Source organism: Dermochelys coriacea, chromosome 6, assembly GCF_009764565.3.
Source record: "Dermochelys coriacea isolate rDerCor1 chromosome 6, rDerCor1.pri.v4, whole genome shotgun sequence".
Taxonomy (NCBI): Eukaryota; Metazoa; Chordata; order Testudines; family Dermochelyidae; genus Dermochelys; species Dermochelys coriacea.
Window position 1 is genome coordinate 83,867,839 of NC_050073.1, and position 22,375 is coordinate 83,890,213.

The 22,375-nt window shown below is 44.4% G+C and overlaps 1 protein-coding gene across 6 annotated transcripts in view; it reads left to right on the top strand.

Moving 5' to 3' along the window:
* The window catches only part of TTC6 (tetratricopeptide repeat domain 6), a 146,041-nt gene that overhangs the window by 92,504 nt on the left and 31,162 nt on the right, over positions 1–22,375 (top strand). For 5 of the 6 annotated variants that reach the window (XM_038407596.2, XM_043516730.1, XM_043516729.1 and 2 more), the window contains exons 17-21: positions 714–834; positions 7,934–8,084; positions 8,860–8,942; positions 10,985–11,061; positions 12,592–12,752. In XM_038407596.2, coding sequence (XP_038263524.1) covers positions 714–834; positions 7,934–8,084; positions 8,860–8,942; positions 10,985–11,061; positions 12,592–12,752 — 593 coding nt within the window. The remainder of the gene's footprint in view (positions 1–713; positions 835–7,933; positions 8,085–8,859; positions 8,943–10,984; positions 11,062–12,591; positions 12,753–22,375) is intronic. The other variant, XM_038407594.2, reaches the window with a different exon arrangement.

Consider the following 22,375-nt stretch of genomic DNA (forward strand, 5'->3'; position numbering starts at 1 on the left):
ATGACTAGAGGGGTGATATTACAGAGATTTATATAATCTTGAATGGTATGGAGAAAGAGAATAGGGAAGTGTTATTTACTCTTTCACATAATAAAAGAACTATGGATCACCTGATGAAATTAACAGCAGCAGGTTTAAAACAAACAAAGTAATACATCTTCATACAATGCATAGTCAATCTGTGCAACTTGTTGCCAAGGGTTGTTGTGAAGGCCAAAAGTATAACTGGGTTCAAAAAAGAATTAGAAAAGTTCCTGGAGGATAGGTCAATCAATGCTTGTTAGCCAAGATGGTCAGGGATGCTGTAGTCACTCCATACTTTGTGATGACTTTGTCCTTTTTAATTTGTATTAATTTAGAATTAGTATTGGATGTTGGCTGTAAGCCATTTTCAGTTATTTCCCACTGTTTCCAAATTCCCCCTTTGTTTTATTTTAATCATTTGAGAGTAGAGGTAGTAAAGAATTATAATTATATACTTGTATGTAAGTGCTCCATTTTATACATACCATTTTTCATGTTACATAAACTAGTTTCTTTGCATGGTTGTCCCACCAGTTAGTTTTTACTTCACTTTATATTCACTTCACTGATATTAAGTACAACACTAAGAAACCTAGAATAAAATATGCAGATAAGCTATATAATAAACAACTATAATTTAAATGTGAATATCAAAAAGTTACAATTAAAATATATTCTTTTTCCCTCAGTGCTCCTCAATGACTCTTATGAAAATCTCAGTTCTTTCATTCACCGTGGGATCTTATACACAGAGCAATGTCAGTGGTCACTAGCAATCTGTGACTTTGAAAGTGCTCTAGCTCTGGACAGGTGATTGGACTTTTAATGTAGATTGTATACACTTTGAATTAGCTAAGGTGGAAAGTTATGTTAATTTCTCTCAATCTATGTCTGTCTGTCTAAGTACTGCTATGGCCCCCATCAGTGTAGACTTACAAATGTTTATGAATTCATCCTTTATGAAACAGGAAAGCATTATTATTCCTATGTTAGAGATTGGGAACTGAGCAATAGAGAGATTGAGTGGGATTTTCAAAAGTATCTAAGTGCCTTAAGGGAACCTTGTGAAAATTCCACCCTCATTGACTTGCCAGAGATGACATGAGAATGCTGTGCCACAGCTGGAAATGAAATAGGGTCTCCTGCATCTCAGTGCAGTGCCTTAAGCACAATACACCTCTACCCTGATATAATGCGATCCGATATAATATGAATTCAGATATAACGCGGTAAAGCATTTCCCCTCCTCCCCTTCCCAGGCTTACGCAAGCCTAGCAGGGAGGGGGGAGAAGCGGAGTGGCGGCGGTTCACTCAGGGGAGGCAGCGGAGCGGAGGTGAGCTGGGGCGGGGGGGGCGCAGAGAGGGCCACAACAAGTAACTGGGGAATGGGGGGCGGTGGGAGCAGAGGAACTTCTCCCTGCCTCAGCTCACCTCCAATCCGCCCCCTCCCCCGAGTGCACCGCCGCTCCACTTCTCCCTCCCTCCCAGGCTTGCCACACCAAACAGTTGAGTCGCAGCAAGCCTTGGAGGGAGAAGCGGAGCAGCGGCAGTGCGCTCAGGGGAGGAGGCGGAGGCAGAGCAGAAGTGAGCTGGAGTGAGGTAGGGAGCTGCCGGTGGGTGCTCTGCACCCATCAGTTTTTCTCTGTGGGTGCTCCAACTCCGGAGCACCCACAGAGTTAGTGCCTATGGAGGCAGCGTGTCTGGCTCTGACATGCCGCTCTAAGCGGCGTGTTAAGGGGGCCGGGCTGGGGCCGGGAGGTTGGATAAGGGGCAGAGGGTCTCGGAGGATGGTCAGGGGACGGGGGGTTGGATGGGTCGGGGGTCTGAGGGGTCAGTCGGGGCGGGAAGTAGGTGGGGGTTGGGGCCAGGCTGTTTGGGGAGGCACAGCCTCTCCTACCCGGCCCTCTATAGCAAGTTCGATATAAGGCAATTTCACATATATCGCAGAAAGATTTTTTGGCTCCCGAGGACAGCATTATATCGGGGTAGAGCTGTATTATCCTTCCTCTTATTTGTTGGAAAACTATAAGTATTTTCTGCAGCCCACCATCTCCCACAATTCTTGACATCTGAGCTGCTCACCTCTGTCTGCAGCTTCGCAGAGACAGATCAGTGTTTTGGCTTCACATTCCTCTGCTCCTGCTTGCTGTCAGATTCTCTGGCTCCATGCCAACATACAGTGGCAGTTTGTTGCTCCTGCTCTTACTTTGCAATCTGAGCTGTTTCTGGCCAGCTTTTGGGCAGTGATGACAGCATTCTCCCTCTCCAACATTCCTCCCCTCCCTGGGTCAATTAACCCTTAATCCTCTCTGAGCCTTTGCTTCAGTGTCTCACTGCTGGCTCCTCTGTCCCTTGGAGGTGTGGTGAGTAGCCAAGAAAGCATAGGATTAAATCCAAACAGTGCTCTGTTTGTGAGGCAGGCTCCAGGGTGAGTGGTGCCCACCCTCCCGGCCTTCTGTCCCTATCTCTGTTGGGATTCAGGGCTACGAGTCAAACAGATAGACAGGGTCCCCAACTCATCAGGCAGCCCTGACTCCACTGCAGGAAAATGGACCAGGAACCCCAGTGCAGAGCAGGGAGAAGCTCTAAAAGCAAGGAGGACCCAGACCATTCGACAAAGGGGGTAAGTCCCAAGGGACCACTTCAGAACAAAGAAGGGAGTCTATGGGTCCACAGATCCCCCCAAGTTTTAAAGTGGGTCCCAAGCATCTTGAGGAAAGAAGCAGGCCTTCTAATCAGCCTTACTCCTTCCCAAGATGACCTGGCAGGCCCTGACTGAGGAGTTTTCCCCTCCCAGGGGGTTGGACACAGTGGGGAGGATTCTGAGACTGACTTCTTGAAAGGGCTCGAGGCACTAAGGAAGGCAAACAGCAAAAGGCCTCATCAGAGCTGCAGCAGGGCTTTGTAGCAGAGCAAAGACTCACCGGTGTGGTACCTCCTGCTGGTTGTTTGGGAATTAGCTCATCCAGCATGTGAAGCGCCTCTTGGTGGCCAATGTCTCATCCTTTCAGGCCTCCCGGACCCCGGTGCCCCTTTCTTCAGGGTTCTGTTCCCCGCCCCCCCCGGCAGTCCCCATGCTCTGGGTCTCCCCTCCCAGGGGATCCCCCAACCTTCTACACCCATCCTGACTCAGTGGCTACTGCCAGTCGTCATCTATTCTAGCCCCCCTCACTGGGGCAAACTGTAGTCTGTAATGGCCATTCATCATCGGCAAGGGGTAACTGCCTTGCTACAGGCTTCTATAATCCCAAAGTGTGCAAAAAAGTTTTAAAAAAAATTTAAAAGGAACAAAAGGGAAAGAAAAAGCACAAAAAGTCAGGAAGTATGAGTCCTGTCTCCTCTCCCTCCTCATTCTCCACCACGAGGGTGGTAAGCTGTCCGGCTCTGAATTGAAACAGGATGGGAGGGAAAAATGCAGGACAGACTTTTTCCCTCCTAAGAAATATCAAACTATATGCAACCAGATTGTTTCCAGGATTCAAATGCAACCTGGATAAGCCTGAGTAAGTTCCTCCCCTCAAAATTTTCCCCTGAGGCAGCAATACTCCTTCACTCCTTCTTCAGGGAAGTGATTAGTGATGAATGGAGCAAGCCTGATAAGAAATTAACAAGAGTGACCTCAGGCTATATAACATTAAAGAACCAAAAGGCTCTGTTGCTAGTTACCAAAGGTGGATGCCACTGTAGCATCCTTCACCAGGGATATGGTTATTCCCTCAGAGGAGGAGATCTGCTCTAAGGACTCCATGGCTAGAAAGATGGAACCTGCTCTCAGAAAGGACTTTGAAGCCTCTTCCACCACTCTCTAAGCGGCCCTGGCAGCTATATACATTGGGTTCTAATATATATTTTTCATGGTGCAGAAATGCATGGGATGGGGGCAGGGGTAGGGGAGTAGTATCAGAGCCATTGCTGACCTCAAAAGGCTTAACCAGTGGATGAAGAAAATGAAGTTTCAGATGGAGACATTGGCCTCTATGGTGTCATCCGTGTTTCAGTGGGACTTCTTGACTTCAGTAGATCTAACAGATGCATATCTCCATCAGATCACGTCACTGCATACTTCTGAGGTTTGCTTATGGTAAAAAATGTTACGAGTACTGAACACTTCCATTCAGCCTGTCCTGGGCTCCGCCAGGTTTTTTATGAAAGACGTTTGTAGTGATAGTGGCCAGACTCAGGTGGTAGACCTACCTGTACCCTTTTCTGGATGACATTCTGTTCTGAGCTCCATTGCAATTAGCAGCACACCATGTCGCATGTTGGAAGTTGAATCTCCTCCTGGAGAATGGCTTCATCATCAGAACCAAGAAAAGCTCCCTGGTTTCATTCACCCGAGTAACCCATCTGGGGATGGAAATAGACACCTAGGTAGCAAGATCTACCTATCCATCATTAGAAAGATTTCAGAAAATGTAGGATTTTATCATCTTGCTCCAGAGCTGCAGGGGACCTACTATAGCATTATGACTCCAATTGCTAGGTCTCCAGGTGTTATGCATAGGAATCACTCAGGTCAGGCAATGCAGAAAGGCGGAGTCCAAGTACCAACTAGCAGACAATGGCTTGTTGCTCAGACAAGGCTAGAAAGGAAGCAAGAAGTTTATATATGGTCACCAACCAATCCAGGTCAAGATCATGTGGCCAGTCAGGAAGCAGGTTGCAGAATCCTTGGGCCCACCCAAGTCTGTGAATTCCCTGATAATTGGATGAGTTGGCATGGCACAACAGCCAAGACTGCTTCCCCAGTGGAGCTAGGTTCAGGACCAGGGTTTGAAACCGCATCCTGACACCACATAATAGGCATCCTGTTCAACAGGATTAAGATGGACATCATTGGGTGCTTTGAAAAAAGTGAACTGGGTATAAACATGTATTAGTTATAGTTGATTACACCATCTGCTATCCCAAAGAAATCCCACTGCATACCCCCAATGCAAAGACTATTGCAGTGGAACTGCTAATTGTCTTTGCCAGAGAAGGGATATTTAAGAAGATCCTCATTGATCCAAGGCACCAACTTTACATCTCAGCTGCAGAAGGAGGTGTGTGGTCTCCTAAAAATAAAGATTATGTACCTCTGATTATCATCTGCAAGTGCTGGTTGAACGATTCAGCTAGACCCTGAAAAGGATGTTAAAGAAGTTTATTGCTCAGGATCCCGTTATTTGATGTTTGAGAAGTTTCACAGTCATCTACTGGGTTCTTCCCATTTGAACTTTTATATGGGAGACAACCCCTGGGAATTCTTTACCTGGTCCATGAGATATGGGAGGAGCAGCCTCCTAGCATGGAGAAAATTATATAGTACATACTGGAAGCTCTGGGAGAGGCCTTAAACCCTACGGACCTTTGCCAAAGAAAACTTCCTCAGTGCTCAATGGAACCAGGAGCAAGCCTATAACAAAGGAATGCATATTAAGTTGGGTGATTGGGTACTTCTATTCCTGAATGCAGAGTCCAAGTTACTTGCTAAATGGCAAGGGCCATATGAAGTAATTATATTGGGTCAGTTAATTACTAAATCAGGCAGCCTAACAAGAGGAACCTAACCCAGATCTACCGTATTAACCTTCTGAAAATTTAGAAGGAACTGGAGAGCTTATTTATCACTGTTTATCCCCCTGAGCCTGAGCTGGGGCCTCAAGTGATTCACCTCACTGATCCCAGACCCTATGTAGATGGGGGAACACCTCTGCCTGGAACAGAGGGTACAGGTAAGAAGCCTAGTAAAAGCTTTCTTGATGGTGTTTATCTTCCAGCTGGGGCGGACTCATTTCATGGAACACCATATCCAGACAGAGCTTGGGAGAACCCATGGCTGCTCTCCCCAAAAATTCATGAGGCCATGTGGCTAAAGGTCCAAGCAATGTTGGAACCAAAGATCACTGAAGAATCCCTCAGCAGCTATACCAAAGCTTGATGGCTGGACAGCATTATCTGGTTTTGTATAGACTTTAGAAAGGTCAGTGCTGTCTCCAAATTTGATGCCTTCCCCATGCTCTGAGTTGATGAAATAATAGACCAACTGGGTGAGGCCTGATATATCACCTTGTTAGACCTAACCAAGGGATGCTGGCAGATCCCACTCCACCAGAATCATGGGATAAAAATGCCTTTGCCACGTCGTTTGGCCTCAGTGATTTTAGGACTATGCTTTTGGCCTCCATGGTGCCCCAAAAATGTTTCAATTGCTCATGGATCAATTTCTTCAACCACCTGGCTTATATGTAGCAGCCTATTTAGATGATGTGGACATCCACAGCTGAGATTGGGAGGAGCATCTAGCTCAAGTCGCCTCTGTACTTCGGTTCCTATGGGAGGCTGGGCTAACTGCAAACCCAGCCAAGTCTAAGATTAGAAAAGAAGAGACCACCTACCTGGGATATACTTTGGGAAAGGGCCAGATCAGGCTTCAAAGCATGCCCTATCCCAACCATGAAGAAACAAGTCCAGAGATTTTTGGCACTGTCAGGTTACTACTGCCGATTTGTACCAAGTTTTCGATGATAGCAGCCCACCTCACAGATCTAATTAGGACAGTAGCCCCAAGAAGGTTCACTGGTCTGAGGCCTATGAAAAAGTCGAAAAAAAATTTTTTTCAGAAGTTGAAAAACCACGTCTTCAAAGAGCCTGTCTTGCTCAATGTTGACTTCTTCAAAAGAATTCATTTTGCAAATCAATGCCTCAGAAGTGAGACAAAGAAAATGTTGTCCCAGGAAACAAATGGAGAGGAACTTTCTGTACTCTATCTGAACTGTGAGCACAGAGTGAGAAGAGCTCACCAAAATGCTGATTTTTTTTTTTTATTCCCCCCGCACCCCCTCCCCGAGTTGGAGACAGTCTGTTGGCTCTGGTTCTCCAGGTACCATCTGGAATGGAAGGGTATGCGATGCGGTATACAAATTCCATACTGGACAACCAGGGGCTAAGGAGCTGCTCTGGGCCTAGGCAGTTCAGTCCTATCACACTTGTAAGACATGCATAGGTTGGAGGAGGAGCTTAAAAGGGGAACAGAGTAGCTCACTTGTTGGCAGACCAGGGAAGACAGACCTTCAGCCTTTCTCAGCTCCTGAGGAAAGGGCTGACTGAAGGCAGGAGCTTCCCAGATGACCACTTGCCTGAAGGCCACTCCCTGAGGGAAGGAAGGGCCAGATTCTGACGCATCCTGAGAGGGAATCATTCCCCTCTATTTCGTATTAATTCCCCTTGCTTTTTGTTCATGGACAACCCTGGAAAGAGAGAGACTTTAAAGTGACCTGACTGGAGAGCCAAGTCACAGGAAGAGGCAGGCCACCACAGAGGCAGAGGAGGCATCGGCAGGAGACACCCAGTAAGGAGTGAGCTGCTATGCCATGCCCAGCCACAAGGAGGTGCTGGTGGTGAGTCAGACCCTTCACAATACCCCAGGTGGGGCAGTGGCACTTCATGGTCTATCGTATCAAAGGCAGTTGATAAAATAACATAAGAATGGAGACATGGTGGCAAAAAATCAACAACCAAAGAAACTAATGAACCCTCTGTACTAAATTCAGCCTTGAAACCAGACAGACGTGGATCTAGGAGAAAGTCAGAGGAATGCTGATGAAACTGGACTTGCATATCACAGCCTTCTTATAAACATCTACCAAAAAAGGTGCAGTCCATGTTTTGGAGAAGTCACTAATCATGCATATATGCAGCTACCAATGTTCAAGGGAATTAAAAAGGGAATTAGTAATGCAGTTGATGTGTGTTATGCAAGCAAATAGGTGTAACTCAAAGCCTACCTTTTGACTGCTTACAGATGTGTTTTTATAATACTATAGTAATTAGATGAAACATGTCGTACTGGACATTGATGTATTCAACCAAGTGTTTCATATTGTATGACAAAATGAAAAATAAGATCATCTTTATTCTTTTTTAGTGGTATTGCCTTGGCTTACATAAATATTGGCTTGATATTACTGTTACATCTGGAGCGTTACTATGAAGCTATTCGACAGTTCTCTAAAGCCATTGAAGTTGACCCCACAAACGTTAGCGCTTATATATGTAGAGCTCAAGCATATTATCAGGTATTTTATCCTTTTTGGTCTTTTATATCATTATAACACTACTTTTACATTTTATAGTTGCTATGAAAAACATTTTAATAGATATTTATGCCCTGGTCCTTCAAAGACTTACATACATGCTTAACTTTTTGGACAATAAGTACCCATATTGATTTCTATGGGACTACTTGCAATGCATAAAAAGCACATATGTAAATCTTTGCAGGGTTGGGATCAAAGGCAATAACAGATAATCCCATCTGTAGTAATTGTAGTTTTAAAGTCTTCCTCCATGAGCTGAATATTTAGAGCTCTATGGGATTTTTAGGGCCTTAACTTGCCATCTATCGATCCTCAAAAAGTGGAATGGATAAAATAATAGTAGTAAGAGGTAAGATTAATAGATAAGCTTTTGTAAAATATTATAAAAGCAGTTTAGGAAGTTTGCATGTTTGTATCTTTTGTCAGGATTAAGGATCTCTGTGCTGTTTTAGGCATTTATTTTAGTGTCACCATTAGATGTAGGGAGAATAGAAAATCCTGAAATTGGGTGTTGGTAGATAAGTAAAGCAGAAGCTGATTAGCAAATATTTTGTTTTAAAATGTATTTATTCATGATGTGCAAGTCACTGTGTGTATCCTACTATTATTTAAAACTTAAAGAAAAGGACAGTATAGCCATTAATTTACATATTTTATTACAAAGAACTCTCTTGTAGAGAAGAATACACGCAATGGGGTAGAAAAAGTGATTAGAGAGTATGCAGGAGTAACTGAATTTTTTTTTATATAACAGCTGCACAATTTACAGCGTGCATTAAGAGATATAAATCGAGTCATTCATCTTTATCCAACTGAATCCTATTTATGCATAATAAGGTAGGAATAAATTAAAGGAAAGTTATCATTAGAACTTAACAAGTGTTCCACTTTACAACTGTTTTCAACAACAGTAGGCTTGTTTAGCAGATGTGTTAATATAGCTGATATTTTTAGTGTGTTTCAGTGTAGAAAAGTATGGGTAATGGTAATATCCTTTACAAATTATATCCATGTAGTAGCAAAAGGGCTTTGGAGCGGAGCCCGGAGCTGGAGCGTGGAGCATCTCCGGAGCAGTGGAGCTGCAGGTTTTTGCCTCGAATTGGAGCAGAGCCAGAGCACAGCTCCAAAGCTCTGAGTAGCACCTCACTGGTGTTACCTCTGGGATGGAGAGAAGGATCCAGCATGATATACAGGATGCTGCGTGATAAAGTACATGCAAGGTTTGGGGACGGGGGAGTGTGAATATGAACAATGACAACAGGGCACACCTATACTCTTCTAAATTCATATTTTAAATGTCCTTTAAGAGTGGATAAATATTTCAGTGTCCTATCTGAAGAAATGACACAGTAAAATAAGGGTGAAGTGCTGAGTTCAGCCTTTCCCCTAGGCTTGAACCTATGAGTTCAGAGAGAGTAAATATTTCAAACCTGATATTTAGCTGTTCTCTCCAGCTTAGCCTAAAAGCTCCATTTCAGTGTAGCTTCACTCATTTTCTCTGTAAATCTGTTTCTCTCTTCACAGAAAATAATTTTGCTAAAGATCTTTCCTCTCCTAGTCTTAGGATTCTACCACCATTTGCTCGTTTTCCTTTTCTGGTCTTTATTTGGTTTCAAAAGCCAAATCTGAGCTTCCCAGACTGTTCGTGAATGTCCTTTGTATTTTTGCATAGTTGGTGGTTTTTTTACAAGCTTCTTGAGGCTTGTCTAGAACCAGTGCACCATTTGGCATATCTAAATCCTGCCTATCGCTTCAGGCACATGCAGTTTGAGAAACTCTCCTTCGGCTGGTGTGGATTTCCAAAACTCTGTGAAAACTGACGTATTGACTAATGAATCCATATAGTTCCTAAAGTATGCATAAAATACATTTTAAATCATGAACTAATTCCTTCACTCCACTCCTCCCAAATTAGTGAAAGGTACCAGCCCTTACTAAGTCAAACAGATAAGCCAGTTTTCATCTGAGAGGAACCAAATAAACTGTAGGAAATGTTTAAGAAGTGAGAACATCTCATTGTCATCTCATCTCATTGCAGAAGGCCAACTCAATGCTCTATACGTCAATTAAAACTCATATTAAGGACTTAAAGTGAGGCTGTACTCTAAATAGTGAATATATAAAAATGTTGTCTTAATCAATATTCCTTGTGTGCATTTCAAGTCCTCTCTGCTTACTTTAGGAACAACAATAAGTTTTTACTGCTTTTTGCTCTTATCAGTACTATAGAGTCACAGCAAACTTAAGAAGGAATGGGCGAAAAGTTCGTCCTTCTTGTTCATCATCAAAAGAGTTGTTTACTAAGTTTCAGTCAGTCCCACCTCTGTTACCCCAATAACAAGAGTGGAGTTGTGCAGGTATCTCTGAAGGCCTGATTTGGCTTGCAAGTACCTTTACTACTAATGGTGATGCGTGGGAAAGCAAGAAACCTAGCTTGGCCTTCAGAATCAGGTTGAATTTACCTATAACCACTCTATGGTTAAACAACATTGATTTTAGAAATAGCATTATTAACAATATTTGCATTACATCTAGAGATAGTGAGTGTGTGTGTGTGTGTGTGTGTGTGTGTGTGTGTGTGTGCGCTGTCGCTGTGGAGCCCACAGAAAATGTGTTTTTATGAGTCTTGCCGTCTGAATAGCTATGCATTTTTAAAATTTCTTGGTGATAGTGTTTTAAAAAAGTATGTTCAGAAGGAACAAGAGGAAAAACCTGGATGGTATTCCTTTGAAGATGTGAGTCTTACTAGAAACTTTAGACTTTTACTTACTCCTGCATTATTTGTACTTTTAAAATACTGCTTAAATAAGAAATCTTAGCCTGAAAAAATGGTTTTACAGTGGGCAAATTACATACAACAAAAATTTGTTTTGTTACAGGGGACAATATTTAATTGAGATGAAGGAATATAAACTTGCAAGCTTCTGTATTCTTCAAGTATCAGAAATGGGCAAAGGTAAAATCAGTTTAATTGTCTAGGTTCTTATTAACCATAGTATCTGAGCCCTAATGTAAGGAGTAATTTAAATACTGTAATTTATTATAAGGAACTCTGACACTTCCTTATATTGCTTGCAATTCTTTCACTTACCTTTCTTTACTTGTGCTGTTTATGTTTATATTTTGACTTATAAATAAGGCTACGTTTTAGTAACGTTTTAGTAAAAGTAATGGACAAGTCATGGGCAGTAAACAAAAATTCATGGCTCGTGATCTGTCCATGACTTGTACTATATACCCCTGACTAAATCTTGGGGTGGGGGCAGCCCGAGAGTGCCAGGGTTGCTTGGGTGGTGGGTGTCACCAGTACCCGGGTTTGGCCCGGGACCCCCGCTGGTGCTGCGGGGGGAGGAGGGGAGGCTGTGCGCCACCACCCAGGAAACCCGCGGGCACTGGGGGGGGAGGGTTGGTGGAGCTGGCAGGCTCCCTACCTGGCTCTGCACCTCCCTAGAAGCAGTGACATCCCCCTCCCTCAGCTCCTAGATGGAGGCACGGCCAGGCAGCTCTGCTCATTGCCTCCACCCTGAGCACCGACCCTGCAGCTCCCATTAGCCAGGAATCACAGCCAATAGAAGTTGTAGGGGCAGTGTCTGCAAATGGAGGCAGCGCGCTGAGCCCCCTGGCTAAGCCTTTGCCCAGGAGCCGAGGGATGTCACCGCTTCCGGGGAGCCCGCTGAGGTAAGCGCTGCCCAGAGCCCTCACCCCCTCCCGCATCCTAACCCCCAGCCCTGGGCTCTTTCCCACACCTAAACTCCTACTGCTGCTGGGGGAGGTGGGTGCGGTGGCCCAAGACTGCCCCAGCAGCAGCCAGTGCGGCTGGCTCAGGGGCTGCCTGAGCTGCTCAAGAAGCCCCCAGGCCAGCCACACCGACCGCTGCAGAAGTCCTGGGCCTCCGTGAGAAATTTGCAGCCTTACTTATAAATATTGGTAATAGAACTTTATGTGGAATTTATTGTAATACTTTGTATTTACTTAGGATCTTTCTTACTAAGATATCAAATGGCTTTACAAACATTAAGCTTCATAACACACCTGTAAGGTAAAATACTGCAATTGCTATAGTAACTCTTGTGGGTGGTAATAGTTGTCTCGGAGTGGCAGAACAAGTGCCCCATGCCCTCAGTGGGGACGATTCTTTTGCCCCATTGACCCCTCAACAATGCCTGTGTAGTTGTTTGAGGTTGTCTTTTTCCTTTTTTCTTTCTTTGGAGAGGGGAAGTTTGAAGATGCCCATGATTTGACCCTAACTTTGCTGCTTACAGTTGAAGTTTTCTACCCCAGGCTTTGATGTGAAAGGATTAAAACTCAATTCTTAAAAAATTGTTTATGTTTTGGTATAGCAGTTAGAGCAAACAACCTTGGAATCTCATGGATTTTTGGACAATGTAAAGTTTGTTTATCCTATGAAACTATCTTATATTTAGAACATGCAGTGTGAAATAATATAATATTGTGACCATTGTTTGTTTGTTTTTCTTATTTTCAGTATCCCTTAAAACCTCTCCTGTTCAGCAAGCACTTGTTCAGTCATTTTGTCAAAATCACAGTAAAGCTATAGAGTGTTTACTTGAGGTTATTGCAAGTCAGCCTGTGCCTTCCATATTTGTTCTGCTAGGAAAAATACAAATGAAAGCCAAGAAAACCAAGGTTAGAAAATTATTTCTAAACTATTTACAATAAAATGCCAAGCAATACAATGTCTTGATTTCTATAGCCTTGATGCTTTACAGAGTATCTCATTTTATCAAATATTCCCTGTACTTCAATGTTTAAATTACAAAAGGGAATAGTAACACTCTTTTCAGCTTAATGCTCCTGCACTAATGTTCCAGCAAGTGTTACACAGTGTTGTTTAAAACAATGTAAAATTTAGTTCAAAGAAATAATTATGTAGACTGGAGTTCAGTTAAATTTCATAATGTTGTTTTTTTCAAAACAAAATAAGAAAGCAATGTGCAAATACTGTACTATCTAATGGAGCTAGAGGCAATATAAAAGTTTGGTTGTTTCATATTTGTAGAATGAATGTATAAGCATTTTAAGAGTGATTATAACTAATCCCTCAGCTTTGTGAATACAGTACTTGCTTAACATTGTATGTTACCAGTAGAAATATCATACTGTTGGGTCTTTGACAAACAGCTAGACAATAATCACGGCCTTGTAAAGTTATTTTCATTAGGAGGAGAAATAGATGATACAAGTCCGACATGTATTTTGGTGCAATCCTGTTTATTTACAAAGAACGTACAGCAAGCCCTGTTTCCTCAAACACACTAGAAACAAATTGTACCTGGCAGTTTCCTTCTTCAGAAATCCTCAAGTCTGCCTCTCTAGCAAGTTCTGTGTCCAAGAAGCTCCATCCCTCTGCTTCGTCTCAGGATTATGCTCACAACTGCTTCTCTGGCTTTCTCCTGTATTGCACACACATGCACATAGCTTGCAGAAAGAAAACACTTACATCCTGTGTTTCCACTAGGCAAAACCCCTTGAACCACATCATCATATAGCCTAGTGCCTTAGGCAGTAGCCTCCATTATTACGTCTGTCTCACCACAGAAAAGGAGCTTAATGTTTTCCTTATACTTCACCTGAGAGAAAGGTGATTAGCTCATTCATTGGCTTTAACCATGGCTGTGATAGTTTCTGTATCAATAACCCTTTGATGGCAGCCATTAGTAACTTTCTGCATAAGAGTACTCTAGGCATTCGGGATAGAGCCTGAAAACATGCTGTCATGGTTGCAGGTCTATCTGCACCATTGTCCCTTTTCTGGTCTCTCTGAGTGCACCGTCTCAGATGTCAAGCCTTGTGCCTTTACCTCTCCCAGAGTGGAATTCTGCAATTCTCCCACTCTTAAAATGGTCCCTGGGTTACCATACCATTTGTATCGAGCATGCTTGCTGATCAGGTCTGATTGAGTTCTGGCACCTTTGGGAGTATGTGACCAGTGGTATACAGTGACCAAACAGCCTTCTTAAAACCAAAGTATTGTTTATTTTAACAGTAGGAATAAAGCATTTAGAATGAGAGGATTTTAAAACAACAAACGGTCTATATGCATGTCTGTCCTACCACTGAGATACCATAGAATTTTCTCCAAGGAGAAAGTCCAGGATATACACCTTAATGCACTCACAATTGCCTTCACCAAACAAGGACACTCCACCACAGAAGTAGATCGCATCATGTACCAGGCCACTCAAATACCCCAAGAGAACTTACTTCAATTCAGAAATAAAATCCCCTCTGACTGCACACCGCAGTTTTCACCTCACACCGGAACCCATACCAGGTATCATCAAACAACTACAACCCACACTTGATGGGAACCCATTCCAAAAGAAATATTTTCTGAACCTCTTCTGGCCTTCAAACAACCCCCACCCTCTCCAAGATCATAGAATCATAGAATCATAGAATATCAGGGTTGGAAGGGACCCCAGAAGGTCATCTAGTCCAACCCCCTGCTCAAAGCAGGACCAAGTCCCAGTTAAATCATCCTAGCCAGGGCTTTGTCAAGCCTGACCTTAAAAACCTCTAAGGAAGGAGATTCTACCACCTCCCTAGGTAACGCATTCCAGTGTTTCACCACCCTCTTAGTGAAAAAGTTTTTCCTAATATCCAATCTAAACCTCCCCCATTGCAACTTGAAATCATCATTAGAAGCAAGCTTCCCTCAGACCAGGACACATCAACTCAAGGTGGCACCAGACACTGCCACAACAACAGATGCAAAACCTGCAGACATATCTCACTGCTATGATGATCCACACCCCCCACAACATGCCTATCACAGCATGTGGTATACCTCATCCAGTGCACTAAATGCTTCAATAGCAGCTATGTGGGTGTCGTCAGGCTATCACTACACTCTTGAGTGAACTCACACAGGAAAATGATAGAAGACAAAGACCTCTGGGTGAACACTTTTCACAAAGTGATCACTCTATATCTAACCTATCAGCCCTCATCCTCAAAGGAAGCCTAAACAACAATTTCAAAAGATGAGCAAGATCATAATTTTGCTCATCACTAAAAATCATGGACTGAATAGAGACATTGGATTAATGGTTTATTACAACAATCTATAAACCCACTAACAACTGCCCTCAGCTGCATTTTCTCCCCATCCTTTCCTTCCTATGACTGGAGGGGTGTTAACAGGCTCCTTCACTTTGAATGGTCCATTGAAATATCTGTTAACTATTTATGCTAAACAAACTATTCAAATCTTGTTTTTAGGAGTGACACTTTGAGTTAGGCTATGGCGGCATGACAGAGCTTATAGTGGCTGCTGTAGCGCTGTTAGTGCAGACATTCTAAGCTGACAGGAGAGAGGTCTCCCATCAACTTAATTACTCCAGCCCCCACGAGTGGCAGTAGTTACGTCCACGGGAGAAGGTCCCCCCGCCAACATAGCACTGTCCACACTGACGCTTAGGTCAATGTATCTTGCGTTGTTCAGGGGTTGCTTATTCACATCCCTGAACAACATAACTTAGGGCATGGCTACACTGGAAACTTCAAAGCGCTATCGTGGGAGCGCTCCTGCAGCAGCGCTTTGAAGTGCGAGTGTGGTCGCGCTCGAGCGCTGGGAGAGAGCTCTCCTAGCGCTCCTGGTAATCCACCTCCACAAGGGGATTAGCTCTGAGCACTGGGAGCACAGCTCCCAGCGCTTGGAGCCTGTTTACACTAGTGCTCCAAAGCGCTCTGACTTGCTGCACTCAGGGTAGTGATTTTTCACTTTTAACTTGAGCCAGCAAGTTAGAGCGCTATACAATGTAAGTGTAGCCAAGCCCTTATACCGACATAAACTGTAGTGTGTACATAGCCTTAGGGCATGGCTACACTTGCAGATTTAGAGCGCTTTGAGTTAAACCCGCCTTCGGAGAGCGCACTAGGGAAAGCGCTGCAGTTTGTCCACACTGACAGCTGCAAGCGCACTGGCATGGCCACATTTGCAGCACTTACAGCGACATTGGGAGCTGTGCATTATGGGCAGCTATCCCACTGAGCACCTCTTCCCATTCTGGTGCTGTGGCTTGTGGGAAGAGGGCGGGGATGTGGGGCATTCTGGGTCCTGTCCCAACGCCCTGTGATGCATCAGTTTGCATCCAGCAATCCCTGTGCTTTCGTCCACATTTGGCGCCATCTTTCAACGTTTTATGTACTGCATGCTCTGTCTTCCCCTTCGGTCTGTGGGAATGGAGCCCAAACTACTGTGGAGTATGATGACGAGTCTCACCAGCACGTCACGTTTGGCAGTAGACTTATTCCTTATGATCCAAAGTGATAGTGAGGGCTCCGACAATGATATCAACTTGAGTAACACATATGACGTGAGTTTGCTTGTGGCATTCACAGACATGCTCATTATCGTGGAACGGTGCTTTTGGGCTTGGGAAACAAACACTGAGTGGTGGGATCACATCATCATGCAAATCTGGGATGACAAGCAGTGGCTGCAGAACTTTCGGATGACAAAAGCCACTGTCATGGGACTGTGTGAGGAGCTTGCCCCCACCCTGCGGCACAAGGACGCGAGATTGAGAGCTGCCCTGATGGTGGAGAAGCAGGTGGCTATTGCAGTCTGGAAGCTGGCAACTCCAGACAGCTACCGATTGGTCGCTAACCAGTTTGGAGTGGGAAAGTCGACCGTTGGAATCATGTTGATGCAAGTTTGCAGGGCCATTAATTGCATCCTGCTCAGAAGAAATGTGACTCTGGGTAATGTGCATGACATTGTTGATGACTTTGCACAAATGGGTTCCCCTAACTGCGGAGGGGCAATAGATGGCGCACACATTCCAATTCTGGCACCAGTCCACCTAGCCTCCGAGTACGTTAATCGGAAGGGGTATTTCGCTGTGGTTCTCCAGGCTGGCCCAGAAAGGTGCATGATGCACGCATCTTTCGGAACACTGGCATGCTCAGGAAGCTGCAAGCTGGGGCTTTTTTCCCAGACCATAAGATCACCGTAGGGGAAGTCGAAATGCCCATTGTGATCCTTGGAGACCCTGCTTACCCTTTAATGCCGTGGCTCATGAAACCCTACACAGGGAACCTTGACAGCAACGAGGAGCAGTTCAACAACAGGCTGCACCAGTGCAGAATGACTGTGGAGTGAGCTTTTGGCTGTTTAAAGGACTGCTGGCATTCTCTGTATGGGAAGCTGGACCTGGCTGATGACAGCATCCCTGCGGTTATATCTGCGTGCTATACCATCCATAACATTTGTGAAGGGGAAGGGTGAAAGATTCTCTCAAGCATGGAATTCGGAGGTTCAACACCTGGAGGCTGAATTTGAACAGCCAGAGAGCAGGGCTATTAGAGGGGTCCAGCGCGGGGCTGCAAGGATTAGGGATGCCTTGAGGGAGCAATTTGAGGCTGAAAGCCACCAGTAATATCTGGTCCCCTGCACAGGAGTGAAGTGCATGGTTCCAATGTTAGTAGGAATCTGTGTTTGCAACGCTGACTTGCAGTGCCTGTTTCTTTCCTGGGCTAAGGTATCTTTTACTTTATGCAATAATAAAGAACGTTTTCAAAACCAAAAAATCCATTTATTGAAAAACACAAGTGCTTGGGAAACAGAAAGGTTAAGGTGGTGGGGTGGGGAACAGTACAATCACAGATTTGCGTATGTCCTGTTATCATACTCAGCCTTCCTATCTGGAGTGCTGTGCAATGAGTGCTGCACTTCAGGATGGCTATACTGCATGGTGATGGGGGTTGAGTGCAGTGGGTAAGGGTTGTAGTTTTCAGGGCTGGGTGGTGAAGCTACAGGTGTTGGAGGCAGCTGGTGGTGGTAAGAACCCGGATGTTGGGGAAGGTGGGTTGGAGGTGACATGGGGGCACAAGGGAAAGAGGGCTTTGGGACAAGGGCTGCGGGCGGGGGCCCGGTAGTGCTCCGCCTGCATGGCTACGAGGGCCTGGATAGAGTCCGCTTGGCGCTCCATTATGCTTATTGGCCGATCCATGCTTTGCTGCTAGAGCACCGTGCTTTTGTGCCAGCGCTCCTCATTCTGCTGCTAGATCCTCCTTTCACTGTCCCGCCACTCATGCAGTTTTTGATTTTCGTTTCTTGAATGCTGCATTACTTCATGCAACATGTCTTTCTTGCTTCTACGTGGCCTCTTTCTGATTCTTTGGAGTCTTTCAGCCGATGATAACACGGATGGCTGAGATCTCAAGGTTGCATCTGTAATGGCAAAATGCAACACATAACAGAGGCAGCATTGTTCACACCAGTCAGAGCAATGATTCCCCCATACTTAAGGGCAAGCACAGTCTACACAATAGCATAATTTGCCCGACCCAAAGCACGCACACATAACCCACGGGAGCCCCAAAATGGTGAGTAAGCACAGGGTCAAGTGTGACTGATTGTTTCACGGCTGTACTGTCCTCTGGGTTTCTGTGCTTTGTAGAGAGCCAACAGCGGCAGGGGGCCCCTATACTGAACACTGTCACCACATTTTCCACAGGAGTTAATTCTGGAAGATATCTCACTGCTGAGGGTGACCTGGGAAGCAAGGGAGGGTCTTCTACTGCAATGCGGCTTCTGCTCTGGCCCATATGCAGCTTGCCTGCATGCAACAATAGTCCCCCTGCCCCTTATGGCACAGTGGCACAGGCAAGTTAGCCTTACTGGAACAAGGACAGACAGCTGCAGCGGCACAGGAGCTAGCAAACAGAGCTCTAAACAGGGGAGTTTGCGTGGGAGTTCTGTTGGAGGAGAAGGTAGTTGTACTTGGTTTTGTATTTTTAGTATTTGTGTGTGTGTGTAGGGGTTTTGTGCTGGGAGAGCAGCTGAGCCTGATTAGGGGGTGGGGCTTTGTGCTTAGAGAGCAGCTGAGCCCTGCTTACGGGGTGGGGCTTCTGACTAGGGGCCCTATAAAGGTAGCCAGCCAGTCGTGCAGTGGCACAGACAGCTGCAGCGGCACAGGAGCTAGCAAACAGAGCTCTAAACAGGGGAGTTTGAGTGGGAGTTTGCTAGGGGAGTTCGGATTGTGGTGCTTGTTTGGGGTTTGCTTTTGCTGGGGGGGGGGGTGGTCTTTTTGGTGTGGCTTGTGTTTCCCAGATTAACAGGATTTAGGTGGGAAGGAGATGACAGATACAGAGGCAGCTGTGGGAGTGACACCTGTAGTGAAAGACACATTGAGGATGACTGGATGTGGAAGCTGTGGTATGTACATGATCCTGGAGGGGGGAACCGGTAAGAGTTTTTTCTGCATGAAATGTCGTCTGATAGAACTGATGGAGGAAAAGATCCGAGGTTTGGAGATGCAGGTGGAAAGTCTGGTTGAGTTTAGGAAAGGGTTTGAGCAGATGATGGAGCAAAGATATGAGGTATCTGAAGGGAAAAGCTCAGACTCACAGATGGAAGCAGGGCTGGGGAATTTTGAGGAGAGACTGGATGAGGAAAGTGGTCAGTGGAAACATGTGACTCAAAGAACCAGGCAGAGAAAAAGACGGGCTAGTGAAGGAGAAATAGAGCTTAGGAACAGGTTTGCAGAGTTGGAAAATGAAGAAGGGGCTCAGCAGGTACTTATTGAAGGTTGAAGGGTAAGGAAGAAGAGAAGAGAGGCTAGTCCTATAGAAAAAGGGGAAGAGTCAAGGGAGACTACACCAAATATGAGCCCCAGGAGGATACAGGATGGGTTGAAGAAGATTGTAAGGGAAAATAGGAATGGAAAGAACTTGCAGCCAGAGGGAACAGGGGAGAGACTGGAGAATAGCACTGTCACCAGGAAAAGGCAGGTCTATGTGATCGGGGACTCTTTATTGAGAAGAATAGACAGGCCTGTAACTAGAGCTGATCCTGAGAATAGAAGGGTGTGCTATCTTCTGGGTGCTAAGATACGGGATGTAGACCTGAGGTTGAAAAGGATCCTAAAGGGAGCGGGAAAGAATCCCCAAATTTTCCTTCATGTGGGAACAAATGATACAGCTAGATTCTCGCTGGAAAGTATTAAGGGAGACTATGCTAGGCTGGGGAAGACACTTAAGGAAATTGAGGCTCAGGTGATCTTTAGCGGGATCCTTCCTGTTCCTAGAGAAGAGCAACAAAGGTCTGACAAGATTATGACTATCAACAGATGGCTTAGGCAGTGGTGCTATAAGGAGGGCTTTGGGATGTATGGCCACTGGGAGGCATTCACGGACAGAAGTCAGTTCTCTCGGGATGGACTTCATCTGAGTAGGGAAGGAAATAGACTTCTAGGATCGAGGCTGGCACAACTGATAAAGAGAGCTTTAAACTAGGAATTGGGGGGAGATGGATGGGAGATGTCCAGAAAATCTCCACGCCAGATTTTAGCATTGAGAGGGAAGAAGATGAAGTAAGAAAGGATACAGCCGTGGGTAGGAGAATGTATATAAGGAGCGAGGGCGGTGTGGATACTAGTCTAATAGGTTATACTGGCTGTAGAATGACTGTGCCTAATAGGGTACAAAATGTGAGCAAGTCCAAACAGCAAAAATTAAGATGTTTGTACACCAATGCGAGGAGTCTAGGTAACAAAATGGAGGAACTAGAGTTACTGGTGCAGGAAGTGAAACCAGATATTATAGGGATAACAGAAACATGGTGGAATAGTAGTCATGACTGGACTACAGGTATTGAAGGGTATGTGCTCTTTAGGAAAGACAGAAACAAAGGTAAAGGGGGTGGAGTAGCATTGTATATCAATGATGAGGTAGAATGTAAAGAAATAAGAAGCGATGCAATGGATAAGACAGTCCGTCTGGGCAAAAATTACATTGGGGAAGAAAACTAGTAAAGCTTCTCCTACGATAGTGCTTGGGGTGTGCTATAGACCTCCGAGATCTAATTTGGATATGGATAGAGCCCTTTTTAATGTCTTTAATAAAGTAAATACTAATGGAAACTGCGTGATCATGGGAGACTTTAACTTACCAGATATAGACTGGAGGACCAGTGCTAGTAACAATAATAGGGCTCAGATTTTCCTAGATGCGATAGCTGATGGATTCCTTCATCAAGTAGTTGCTGAACCGACTAGAGGGGATGCCATTTTAGATTTAAATTTGGTGAGTAGCGAGGACCTCATAGAAGAAATGGTTGTAGGGGACAATCTTGGCTCAAGTGATCATGAGCTAATTCAGTTCAAACTAAATGGAAGGATTAACAAAAATAAATCTGCAACTAGGGTTTTTGATTTCAAAAGGGCTGACTTTCAAAAATTAAGGAAATTAGTTAGGGAAGTGGATTGGACTGAAGAACTTATGGATCTAAAGGTAGAGGAGGCCTGGGATTACTTTAAATCAAAACTGCAGAAGCTATCGGAAGCCTGTATCCCAAGAAAGGGGAAAAAATTCATAGGAAGGAGTTGTAGACCAAGCTGGATGAGCAAGCATCTTAGAGAGGTGATTAAGAAGCAGCAGAAAGCATACAGGGAGTGGAAGATGGGAGGGATCAGCAAGGAAAGTTACCTAATTGAGGTCAGAACATGTAGGGATAAAGTGAGACAGGCTAAAAGTCGAGTAGAGTTGGACCTTGCAAAGGGAATTAAAACCAATAGTAAAAGGTTCTATAGCCATATAAATAAGAAGAAAACTAAGAAAGAAGAAGTGGGGCCGCTAAACACTGAGGATGGAGTGGAGGTTAAAGATAATCTAGGCATGGCTCAATATCTAAACAAATACTTTGCCTCAGTCTTTAATAAGGCTAAAGAGGATCTTGGGGATAATGGTAGCATGACAAATGGGAAGGAGGATATAGAGGTAGATATTACCATATCAGAGGTAGAAGCGAAACTGAAACAGCTTAATGGGACTAAATCGGGGGGCCCAGATAATCTTCATCCAAGAATATTAAAGGAATTGGCACCTGAAATTGCAAGCCCATTAGCAAGAATTTTAATGAATCTGTAAACTCAGGAATAGTACCGAATGATTGGAGAATTGCTAATATAGTTCCTATTTTTAAGAAAGGAAAAAAAAGTGATCTGGGTAACTACAAGCCAGTTAGTTTGACATCTGTAGTATGCAAGGTCCTGGAAAAAATTTTGAAGGAGAAATTAGTTAAGGACATTGAAGTCAATGGTAAATGGGACAAAATACAACATGGTTTTACAAAAGGTAAATTGTGCCAAACCAACCTAATCTCCTTTTTTGAAAAAGTAACAGTTTTTTTAGATAAAGGAAATGTAGTGGATCTAATTTACCTAGATTTCAGTAAGGCATTTGATACCGTGCCACATGGGGAATTATTAGTTAAATTGGAGAAGATGGGGATCAATATG